The sequence below is a fragment of the Zootoca vivipara genome, chromosome 1 (genome assembly GCF_963506605.1).
Source record: "Zootoca vivipara chromosome 1, rZooViv1.1, whole genome shotgun sequence".
NCBI classification, from domain to species: domain Eukaryota; kingdom Metazoa; phylum Chordata; class Lepidosauria; order Squamata; family Lacertidae; genus Zootoca; species Zootoca vivipara.
In genome coordinates this window covers 129,667,523-129,679,963 of record NC_083276.1, presented here as the reverse complement: position 1 = coordinate 129,679,963, position 12,441 = coordinate 129,667,523, and the positions used below count along the sequence as shown (strand labels likewise).

The following is a 12,441-nucleotide window of genomic DNA, read 5'->3' as shown; positions in this document are numbered from 1 at the left end:
TACACTTTTTTGTTGAAATGACTTGAATGTGCTTAATAGTGTGTAATTGCTAGTTTCCTATTTCTAAATGCATTGAGTTTTAGATTTACTTCCAGTTGCGAGGTTTTAGTATATATCGTTCTCATTTTTCTAACTTAGTAAGATTTGCATGCATGTGTTGTTTGTTCAGTCGTTTAGTCGTGTCCGACTCTTTGTGACCCCATGGACCAGAGCACGCCAGGCACTCCTGTCTTCCAGGATATTCAAATGGGATATTCCAGGGACAACAATATCTTTAGGGAGGTTAAAAGTGGAGGAGCATTATTGCCATTTCCCACTATTTGGTTGCTTTGTTGTTTAGTCGTTTAGTCGTGTCCGACTCTTCGTGACCCCATGGACCAGGACTCTTCGTGACCCCCATGGCCAGGCACTCCTGTCTTCCACTGCCTCCCGCAGTTTGGTCAAACTCATGTTCGTAGCTTCGAGAACACTGTCCAACCATCTCATCCTCTGTCGTCCCCTTCTCCTTGTGCCCCCCATCTTTCCCAACATCAGGGTCTTTTCATACATGCATGTATGTATCTTTAATTTTGATGACGATATCAGTCAGTCAAAGAACAGAACTTAGTGGCTACCCCACTGCTGCAACTAAAGCCCTGCTGCTCTTCCAGCTGGATCAGCTCCATATGGTGCCCCAGAGATGCCTGGATCCGGTGCTGGGATGTGTGGCTATTACCAGAGGGGAATAGTAGGGGGAGCGGAAACGCCACATGTTTGTACTCTATGCACTATCAATAGTTGCGTTACCTGCCCCTCTCCAGGCTGGAAGTAACAACCTGCAAAATATGATTACCACACTGGAGGCATATTTTAAATGACCTTTAAAATAAAAGAATTAAAAAAGACCAAATAAGGAAGCTGCTGGGACAAGAGAGTAGTTTTGATATTAAACTAGGTCTTTGGGGATAGAAAAAAGATACTTTTGGCTTTGTGTGTGTTATTTATCTTTTTTCCCAGCTGAAAGAGAATAATAATAATAATAATTTTGAAGACATTTGAAAATAGTGTCACACTTACGAAAACAATGCACTGCCATAAATCATAAGGCATTTCTAAATATATATGATATAGACATGCATCACACACTGTCACTGATTTTGAGTGACATGAAACATAAAAACAATACAACTTTTTTGCTTTTGGGTAAGCTAGAGAAAATGTGCTATTTTAGAAAATAGGTTTCTCTCTCTCTTCACAATAGAAGTTTCTTTGGTGTGACTGGCATTTTCTTTAACTTTTCCACATTTTAAAATATTGGCGTACTTTTTAAACTCCACCCCTGCAAATATTTTCCCCTTGTGATATGCAGTATTCTTCCCTTAAGTCCCAGGTTCTTAAATGATGAAAGAACCAAGTAATATTCATTTGTATCTGCTGAGGATTATAACAGCAAACTGTTATCTTTTATGCATTCAGGGAACATGTTTCAGCTTTGAACCAGGGGTGAACCTGTGGCTTTGAACCTGTGGCCACTCCAGAAGTTGTCAGCCCAAACACCCACCATCCCCTGCTATTGGCTGTGCTGCCTGGAGGCAGCTGATGTGTGTTGGAGTCCAACAACGTTCTGTATACCATAGGAGCATGCAGCCCTTAGCTCACTATTGACTATACTGCCTGCAGCAGTTCTCCAGGGTGTCACACAAGGGACAATCCTAGCCCTACCTGGAGATTTCTGGGCTTGAACCTGGGACCTTTTGCATGCAAAACAGATGCTCTCTATCTCTATCGAGTCGCATCTCATTTCTGTCTTAAATTGGAATAAAAACAGATTGAAGGGTGGATTAAAACAGCTAAAAAAAATACACTTTGGCCACAGTCCCCTGAGGAGCTAATCAAGACCCTAACTATTCAATCAATGAGGCTTCCTCAAGACAACTTTCTAGTAGATTGACCCCAGCAACAATACGAGAACAGAGTGCTGGGATTTTTTTCACAAATCCTTTTTGCATCAGTGAAAACTGCTTTTCTCAGTTTGCCATATGAAATGACCCAGTGTTGGATTGTGGGCAGGAAGAGAGCCAGTGCTCACAGAGAGCTCCGTTTCCTTGCACAGGAGCATCACCTACCATGTTGCAGGGCGGGGGGGGGGCAGTGATGTTTGAACACGTGTGGAGGGACACTGGAGTGCATTTTCTCTAATAGGCCTCATGAAGGAGCTCTGCATTGCATGCTCCTAAAACAAGACCACACATGAACTGGTGCAAATCCCACAATAACCTTATATCGGCTCAGATAAATGATTCCTAATGTGTGTATATTCATGTTTCAAGTATGCATTCATGAAAATGTGACCGTTGCTTTTCTGTTTTAGGTGTCACCATTTGGGAGCTTATGACCTTCGGCGGAAAGCCCTATGATGGCATCCCAACAAGAGAAATTCCTGACTTGCTAGAGAAAGGGGAGCGCTTGCCACAACCTCCGATCTGCACAATTGATGTTTACATGGTGATGGTGAAATGTGAGTATTTCTCGTTCGGCTGCAGCTCTATATGGATGAGCTGTATTGAAGCTGTGTTCTGTTACAGCTTGCATTCCCTACTCTGTAATACTGCTTGCCGTTTTGAAGCATTATATTCAGGTGGTTACACCAATTATGTCTAAATATTACACACAAGCCTCTAACGCTTGGGAAGGATGTGAGTCTGTTGGAAGACGCTTGCATTAGCTTGGGTTCTTATTGCCAGCAGATAGTGTCAGACATTATTGCTGTGAAGCCAAAATTGTAGCACACAAATTGCTGTCGTTTCCATAACGATTGATTTGTTAGATGATAGCATTTCACATAATTACGGTACCCAGGTAGTCACTCATTAAAGGTTCTAAAGGGGTGAGAGTTGACTCTAAATGACATAATGAATAAGAATGAAAATCCAGTGTGTTTTATTTTTTTTTTTAAAAAAAAACTTGGATTAATATGAAAAAGACCGAGCTTTTGGGAGGAAGTGTTCCAGTGTGGAGAGGCACTGATATTTTAGCTGCTAAATATGCATCTTTAAGGGCAGGGGGAGAGAAGAGTTAGGCGAGAATCCCGAGCAAATCATTATTATTTGCGCTATTTGCAACTGGATGCTCACCAACACATCTCCCCCCCTCTCCCAATGTGCACATGCTAGAAAATGTGACCCTGAAGCTCAAGCTTCTAATTTAAAAAGAATTAGGAAAGTCTCTGTGGTGTTTCTGACTTAATTTAAATGAGATTAACACACAGCCATTTCCTCCACGTGGGGTTTGGTGCTCGTGTGTACAGATGAAAACATTAAACTAAGAGTACGAAGAAGCTAATCCTGCTAACCGCCTGAGCTGACAGGCTGCTGCAGCAGCAGCACACAAGAGCTTTGTTGGGGGAGGCCAGGAATCATACCAAGTTCAGCATCACCAAAGAATCACAGGGAGGGGACCGTGCCATTGCTGGTGGATGCTCAGTCCCCAACTTGTTGAGTCACGACTTCCTTCCTTCTGCAACGGCATGCAAGGTAAACAAAATTAGCATTCAAGGACTTAATTGCAGAGGATGATGACCTCATAACAAGACTTTAGGACATGAGGCAAAACCATTGTTGAGGGCACATAAACCAGCAGCCAGCTTGAAGTCCTTCCTATATATGCGTAGCTACAGCTGTAGCAGTTAAGGTTGGATAAATATTTACTCATAATCGCATACTAGGGACCCAGGTGGCGCTGTTGTTAAACCACTGAGCCTAGGGCTTACTGATCAGAAGGTCGGCGGTTCGAATCCCTGTGACGGGGTGAGCTCCCGTTGCTCGGTCCCAGCTCCTGCCAACCTAGCAGTTCGAAAGCACGTCAAAATGCAAGTAGATAAATAGGAACCACTACAGCGGGAAGGTAAACAGTGTTTCCATGTGCTGCTCTGGTTTGCCAGAAGCGGCTTTGTCATGCTGGCTACATGACCTGGAAGCTGCACGCCGGCTCCCTCGGCCAATAATGCGAGATGAGCGCGCAACCCCAGAGTCGGTCACGACTGGACCTAATGGTCAGGGGTCCCTTTACCTTTACCTTAATCGCGTACTGTTTTGTTGTTTTCTGTAGAAGCCTGGTTGGTTTTAAGGAGTCATAGGTCCTCCCCACAGAATTCATACTTGAAAAGTGCCTTACCTGGTTTGGTTGGGACGTTTTGCTCCTTTGTATTTTAATTGGCTGGTTTAGGATGTATATGTGGTCCCCTGGGAAGAGAATACATATGTTCTGAATTGCACCACACTTTTGAGGTCTCAGCCACAGGTGTCAGAACGGTGGTTCTTTGAGGCTTGACATACAGGCGTGGTTGACATGGAAGCAATTAACTTGTTTTTTTCTGGGCTGCACCAGTTCAGACTGCAGGTGGAGATTCACATGCATGCTCCTCCCTGCAATATACTTCCCTTCTCATAGAATACTTTCCCTTGCTTCTCTTGTGTTCTTTGGTCAGGGAATTATTTCGTATGGAGGAGTGTTCATGTAAGAGTCCTCACTTGCAATTTGAAGTGGAACAAGGCAGGCTCAAGTTAACCACTTCAGGGGGATACAGACCAGAACCTCAGACCTGTAGTCATGCAGGCTGGTTCACATGTGACTCCTCTATACTTCACTATACAGGCAAGCACATACCAGCTCTGCAGTTTGCCTTATGCCTTAAAGTGGGGGAAGTGTGCAATCACACTAGAATCTCATACTAGGGCCATATGTGAGCATCTCATGATCTCTGGAAGTGATTCTACACTGGAAACCATTTGGCAAGATGCTCAAAGCTAATATGGCGTTGTACTACTCTCATCTTGAGTTGTGTGTACAACTTCATCACTATCAGTCAGGTGTCACTCACAGGTCCTAGGTATTTAAATGGAGAAGAGTGGAGGTTTCGACAGATAAGGCCCATTTTATTTAGACTTCCTGCCAAATGATGACAGATTCCTCAAAAATTGCTGATGCTATCTTTTGGTGGAAGAGGCTTGCTCCAAGATAACTAGTGGCCGTTGCGGAGCAGAATATACCCGTTAGTGATACTTTGTGCCCTCGGTCATGCAGCCAGAGGAGTGGAGGAGAGCCAGCTATTTCCAGAGAGCCTTCCTCTGAGCCAGCAAGAAGAAAGATAAGAGGAAACAAAATGCCCTATTATGAAAAATCAAACATGTCTAGGTAGCAGCAGCCATAGTAATCAAGCAGGCTTTAGATGCGCAGATGTACTTCTGCAATGTAATCAACACGTAACAAATGATGCCGGGGGGGGGGGCAATAAAAACCTTGACAGGGATATCCAAGAGCTGTCATATTTAATAGCCATCCCATTTTATGCTTCTGGAAAGCTTGGTTTCATCTCTACTTTATTTTTTGAGATAAAGAATTCCCCATAACATAATGGGGATCATAAAAAATGGAACATGATATGTAGACTGGATTAGAAACAATGGGACCTGCCCAGCCATTAGCAAACCAGTGTAGCTGCAAGTGGGGTTCAGAAGCTGTGTGATGTGTTGTTGTTTTTTATAGCACTAGGACACCTGTAATGAGTGACAGTAGCCCCTACAGCTTACCCCACACATTCTGCATTATACTGTGCCATAAAGATGAGGCAGAAATGAATAAAATGCTGCATAGAACAGAATCACCAGATAACTCAAGCAACTGAGTGAAACCTCAGACTCCAGGGGAAGATTTGATTGTGCGTCAGGTGTAGAGAAAATGAAGAATGAAAATAACAACATAAGGAAGTGTCTCAGAAAAGAAAAGGGATAGTTAAGATATGCACCATGTCATCTTGGAAGTGAGTATATTAGGACTCATTTCCTAGACTCCATTTCAACCTGGATCTGCAAGCCTAGGTTTGGCACTGGAACTGCCAGATCGATGACCTTTTTCAATAAAGAGAAAGGGAGAGGGAAGGTGTTAATTCTCCTTAACCTCCCAGTGACTTTTGATGCTATTGACCATGGTACCTCATAGCCTCCAACATTTCCCAATCCAAATCCAGGACACCATGCCACCGCCACTCCACCATGCCACCTTGGCCTGCCACTGCCACTGCCGCTGCCACCGTCCACCCCACCCCCCCACACCTGCAAGCATACCTACGCTGGCTTGGCCCACCTGCCACCTTACTTTCATCAGCTCACCGCCACTTGTGATGAGGCCAAGGCCTCCTGTGCCACAAGGACCACTGTGGCTGCTGGCATACTTCCTGAAGTTGGCGCCGCACTTTCAGAAGTGTGGCCCGGCTTCCTGAGACACATCTGCAGCCATGGCGGGCCTCAGTGGAGGCCTTCAGGTGGCAGCGAATGGGGTGTTGGGACATTCGGGATTTGAAACGGAAGCTGGGGTGACATCTGTTAATCAGGGGTGTCCTGCTCAAAGCAGGACAATTGGGAGGTACAATATACACCTCCTTCGAACACCCATGGAGGTTGAGAGTTGGAGGGCCCTGCTTTGCAATAGTTCTGCTCCGAGATGGTTTCGAAGAATGGGGATGGAGGTCTTTTACTTCTCCCTGTAGAAGCTGACCTGCAGAGTCCTGCAGGGTTTGATCTTGTCTCCCATGGTGTTTAATATCAATATGAAGTTGGTGGTAATAGTCATCGCGGAATTTCGAGCAAGGTGTGATCATTATGTATGTGTCAGTCACCCATTTTTTTCCTCTCTGTTCCATCTGAATTATGAGAAACGATGCAGTTGCTAAACCACTATGTGTAAGTTGTAATAGACTGGAAGTGGGGCAATAAATTGAAACTGAATCCAGGCAAAGCCGTGGTACTGTGTTTGTGATAGGTTCTTGGGTCCAGGCTTTGGAGGAACACCCTGCTCTAAATGGGGTTTTACTCCTCTTGAAGGAGCAGCTGTGTACTCTTGAAGCCATCTTTATCACTTGAATAACAGGTGGAATCATTGTCTAGACTCTAGAAATGCCTGTTCCAACCTCCAGCTATAACCTGACCACAATTATCCATGCTCTGGTAACTTCCAGACCCAACTATTGTAAGCATTCTCTGTGTGGCTGCCTTTGAAAACAATTGAGAGATTGCAACTGGTGCAAAATACAATAGCCGAGATCCTTTGGGGCACTGCCAATCAGTCACACATAAAACCTATTTTGAAAGGACTATGCTAGTTGGCAATCACCTTCAGGATACTTATGATGACATATAAAGCCCTAAATGACTTGAAGTCCGAATATCTGAAGGAATGTCTTCTCCTCCTATATCACCATGCCATTGCATGTGCAGAGGAGGCCCTACCGTACTTAGCATCCTTTTGCCAAGTAATGTCTGTATTGTGTGGGTACATGGGATGTCCTCCTCTGTTCTGGCACCAAGCTTATGGAATGACACTCTCCCCCCCCCCTCATCCCTGATGTGTGTCATGCTCCAATGTTATTGACAGGTAAAGACAGATCTTTGCCCAGTGAAGCGAAGTGCATTGTGGATTAAGTGTGTGTTTTACTAAATTATTACCATGTGAATCTTATCTGTGAATAACTTGTTTAGCTGGTCAATATAATTTCATCTATTTTTGAACATGGTTCATTTTTATTATTTTACTGTAAATGTAAAGGGCAGGTTATAAGTACCATAAGTAAAGAGTAAATATGCTTAGGATTTCTGCTCTTAATAAGTAAGCTTAAAGCATGATAGGGAACAAATGTTTAGGAAATGAAAATGTAAGGCATACTGAGTACAGTAAAGAATAAAAAGCCCTAATATAGCCAACTTCAGCTGGGTGGTTCCTTGAGTTTATACCTCCTCTTAAGGACTGAACTGTTTTATGAAAAGCCATACATTGCTTGTTATTAACAAGAAGCATTTTTCCTCTCATTGTATCGGGCCTTAGGTTGGATGATTGATGCGGACAGTCGCCCGAAGTTCAAGGAATTGGCTGCTGAATTTTCTAGAATGGCTCGAGATCCTCAGAGATACCTAGTCATCCAGGTGAGCAGCTCTGCAGTGTCTATTTCTCGCCGAATAAGATCATTTTAAAGGTTACACAGGGATGAGCTCTTTTTTGGCTATCAAGTAAACCTTCACAAGTGTACCACTACTATTCCTGGTTTCTGGCTAACAGTCCTGTATAATGCATGGGTTTTCCAACAGAGTTATGTCACAAATACATTTTGGAGAGTGGCGTAATCACATAATCTTGGTTTTTTTAAAAAAAAACTTTAAACTGCTAAGGATGTGCAAAGTTGTTCTTAGAAATTTTGGTAGTCAAATTAGGGATGGGCGAATCAGTCTATTTCCTGCCCGTGTCATTTTCTGCTATAATATGCATTAACCTTTTTTTTTAAATGCGCCAATATCAAATTGCATATTTTCTCATATACCGTATATATATATAGAGAGAGAGAGAGAGAGAGAGAGAGAGTTTTCAAAAATCAAAATAAAATCAAAATGCACATTAGGTAGTATGAAAACTTGTTAGATAACTAAATCCCAATCTGATCATTAATCTGTGAGGTGAAGACTAGATCGATTCATATCAGAATTCACAAATACTGAAGTTCTCAGACATCCCTAAATCTAATGAAAAACTGCTTTTGAGTTTCAGTGAAATTCCTCAGGCAAAATCCAGTGGGTAGCCTATGGGTGTACAAAAGTAAAAAGGTAAAGGTAAAGGGACCCCTGACCATTAGGTCCAGTCGTGACCAACTCTGGGGTTGTGGCGCTCATCTCGCGTCATTGGCCGAGGGAGCAGGCGTACAGCTTCCAGGTCATGTGGCCAGCATCATCCTTGACCATTGGCCATGCTGCCTGGGGCTGATGGGAGTTGGTTTTCCATTCCTGGCTTATAGGGATCTCTGCCTGTACTGGCTCTCTTCCCTCCCCCTCATTCAGCTAAAGAGCTGTATATAGTGAGAAAATATTTTCCCCATCACCGTTTGTGTCATTATGTTATTACGAGGCAGAACAACAAGTATAAAATGACGTTTCAGTTAAATTATTTATTTTACTTCACACGCAAACCCGTATTACATTTTCATTTAGCATCTGCTCTGTAAGTGATTTCTTTTTTAAAAAAAAGAATATATACCAAATTCTCCTACTAAGCTGAATGGAAAAAGGAGCGCTTTCCCCCTTTCTTAAAAACTTAATGCAGCTATTGGAAAAAAAACCACCACCTTAATATTCAGTTTCCATGCTCAAGAGAGCCTTTTTAAGTACTGTAATAATTACTCAGATAGAGGTAAAATGGATTGATTCTTTTTTTTGCTCAGTCGGGGGCTTCTTTGGCCACTGTTTGCACAAAGTAGCTTGAACTGAGGCACTGAATATCCACGAGAAAAACCATTAAAATGTGTCAAGAAATATTGCCAACTTGAACAACGTCAGCTGTCGCCTCGAGTGACATTCCCTACTGTGTTTCCCAGTGTCAGGCTTCTCTTCCTGCAAGGGGGCAGTGTTGAGAAGGGAAGTCTGGGACCTAACTGGTGGGGCACCACAACCAGGAGCAGACGAGTGTGACAACCTCAACAGCCCCCCCCCCCCAACAGCCCCTTGGGGAACTGATCTCCTGGTCCTTTTTCACCTGGAGATGTCAGCAATAGACCACCAGGCCTGCTTGCAGTCAGCTGTGGATTTGTGCAAGCGACTAAGCACCAGCTGCATCTAGAGAGACTTAACTAGTGTACCTAAAGGAATACCTCTTCCTATATCAACCTGCCCCTGGGTTAAGATCTGCTTTATCAGCCAATATACTACATAACAACAAAGATGAGGGCTATCCCATCAGCAGCCCCTCAGCCCCAGGAAAAGAGTTTCCACCCAGGCACTTTAAATTGCTCTGAATTTCAGTTTTGTTTTTAAGGATTTTAGTTGTTACTAGTATGTAGTAGTAAGGTGGCGCTGTGGGTTAAACCACTGAGCCTAGGGCTGCTGATCAGAAGGTCAGCGGTTCGAATTCCTGTGACGGGGTGAGCTCCCGTTGCTTGGTCCCAGCTCCTGCCAACCTAGCAGTTCGAAAGCACGTCAAAATGCAAGTACTGTAGATAAATAGGAACCGCTACAGCGGGAAGGTAAATGGTGTTTCCATGTGCTGCTCTGGTTTGCCAGAAGCGGCTTTGTCATGCTGGCCACATGACCTGGAAGCTATACGCCGGCTCCCCCGGCCAATAATGCGAGATGAGCGCGCAACCCCAGAGTTGGTCACAACTGGACCTAATGGTCAGGCGTCCCTTTACCTTTAGTAGTAGTATGTGTGTACTTGGCTGTACATACAACTGAAAAGGGGTGACACATAAATGTTTTAATTAGATAAAATACTGTATAGGGATAATACTAACTTACCTTAGAGGGCTTTTGAAGATTCTTAGTGCTAAACGAAATTGCGTAAAAAAATGATGATGATGGTGATTATTAGTAACAGAATAAGGATATTATGAAAATTATTTCTGTCTATCTCTGTCTGCAATCATTTTAAATCCAGTAACACAAACATTTCACAAAAACAGTCAAAGCTTGTCAAAAGCAGAAGGCTGGGTCATCCTTCACCCCCAAATAGCACTATTACAGGAATGCAAAAATAATAATAATGGGGCTTTTGTTTGACTGATAACAGTTATTACACTTCTGCCATCATATTCCCAAGTTTTGACCAAGAATAATTTCCTTCTTTATTTAGTTTTAAAGAGCCTTTCAGAAAAAAGTGTAAAGGACAATAGAATTTGATTGGAGAAAATATGAGCACATAATGCACTTGTATAATAATGGAGGGCAACAATAATAACTAGACAGATAAGAGTCTATAGCTATTACAGAAAGATTATTGGCAAGGCGAAATAACCAAAGGATGATTCTTCCCCCTTCCCCTTCATTCTCCATCAATGTACTATATCTAGGGTGACGATCGCATGAAACTCCCAAGCCCAAATGACAGCAAGTTTTTCCAGAATCTTCTGGATGAGGGAGACCTGGAAGACATGATGGATGCTGAAGAATACCTCGTCCCTCAGGCGTTTAACATTCCTCCCCCCATCTATACATCCAGGGCAAGAATGGACTCCAACAGGGTAAGAACAAACAACAATGGTGTTAATCCAGAATCAAATGCGCACAAAGCCAACTGGCAAAGTCATCCGCAGACTCAGTTTAAATGCCACGTTCAATGAAGCCCACATTTCCCTAGGAAATGGAAGCGCAAAGGGAACTCGTTATTACTAGTATTATTTATTTGTCTTGTTAGACGCTTACTTCAGAAAGTCTCTAAGCGACTTGTAGAAAGGTTCAGAGCAAGAAAGCATACAAAGCAGCACATTTCAATAAAACGGTTCCATAAACAGCTTAATCCTGAGTAGGTGGGTATACGGCTGCAGCCCCAGGAAGGCACTTCATAGCTGTTTCACAGAAGCTTGGACAGATGGCTGATGAACATGGCTCACACTGACACATACATTCAGCTGAGATTGACACACTGACCTTAAGACCTGGATGTGCCAGTAATGTGTCGTCCTGCCTGTCTGCAAGGACACTAAATGCATTCATGAGTTCAGCTAGCTCTCTCCATATAAGCATCTGTATCTATTTTAACCAGGTGTATATTTTCCTTGATAAAAGGTAAAGGTAAAGGGGCCCCTGACCATCAGGTCCAGTCGTGTCCGACTCTGGGGTTGCGGCGCTCATCTCACTCTATAGGCCGAGGGAGCCAGCGTTTGTCCGCAGACAGTTTCCGGGTCATGTGGCCAGCATGACAAAGCTGCTTCTGGCAAACCAGAGCAGCACACAGAAACGCTGTTTACCTTCCCGCCGGAGCGGTCCCTATTTATCTACTTGCACTTTGATGTGCTTTCGAACTGCTGGGTGGGCAGGAGCTGGGACCAAGCAACGGGAGCTCACCCCGTTGCAGGGATTCGAACCGCCGACCTTCTGATCAGCAAGCCCTAGACTCTGTGGATTAACCCACAGCGCCACCTGGGTCCCTGCATTTTCCTTGATACAAAGGGTCAAATTCAACATAGCACTACATTTTTATTATTTTTATTTATTTAAATAAAAACCAATATAAAATGAAAACAAAACCACAAAATACCGGTATAAATACAAAGCCGTTTAACACAACTCACCCACTAAAAGAGGCTAAGGGTCTAAAGTAGCCTGTAATGGTGCCCGGCATGCCTCCCTGGGGAGCGGATTCCATCAGCGGGGAGCCACCACTGAAAAGGTCCACCCTCCAGACCTCCCTTGGAGAGGGCATATGGTGAAAGACCTCAAATGATGATCACAAGGTCCAGGCTGGTTCAAATGGGGACAGGAGGTATTGAGGTCCAGAGCCACCTAGAACTTTATAGGTCAAAGCCAACACTTCAAATTGGTCTTGGAAACTAATTGGTAGCCAGGGCACTCATGCCAGAATTGCTTTTATATATCCTGACTGTCTTGTACTGGTCGGGAATCTGCGCATCAAATTCTTTCCCAACTATAGTTCGCT

The 12,441-nt window shown here is 43.6% G+C and overlaps 1 protein-coding gene across 5 annotated transcripts in view; it reads left to right on the top strand.

Moving 5' to 3' along the window:
- ERBB4 (erb-b2 receptor tyrosine kinase 4) overlaps positions 1 to 12,441 on the top strand; it is an 818,250-nt gene that overhangs the window by 769,794 nt on the left and 36,015 nt on the right. For all 5 annotated transcript variants that reach the window (XM_060282309.1, XM_060282298.1, XM_060282293.1 and 2 more), the window contains exons 23-25: positions 2,351 to 2,497; positions 7,855 to 7,952; positions 10,856 to 11,026. In XM_060282309.1, the coding sequence (XP_060138292.1) occupies positions 2,351 to 2,497; positions 7,855 to 7,952; positions 10,856 to 11,026 (416 nt within the window). The remainder of the gene's footprint in view (positions 1 to 2,350; positions 2,498 to 7,854; positions 7,953 to 10,855; positions 11,027 to 12,441) is intronic.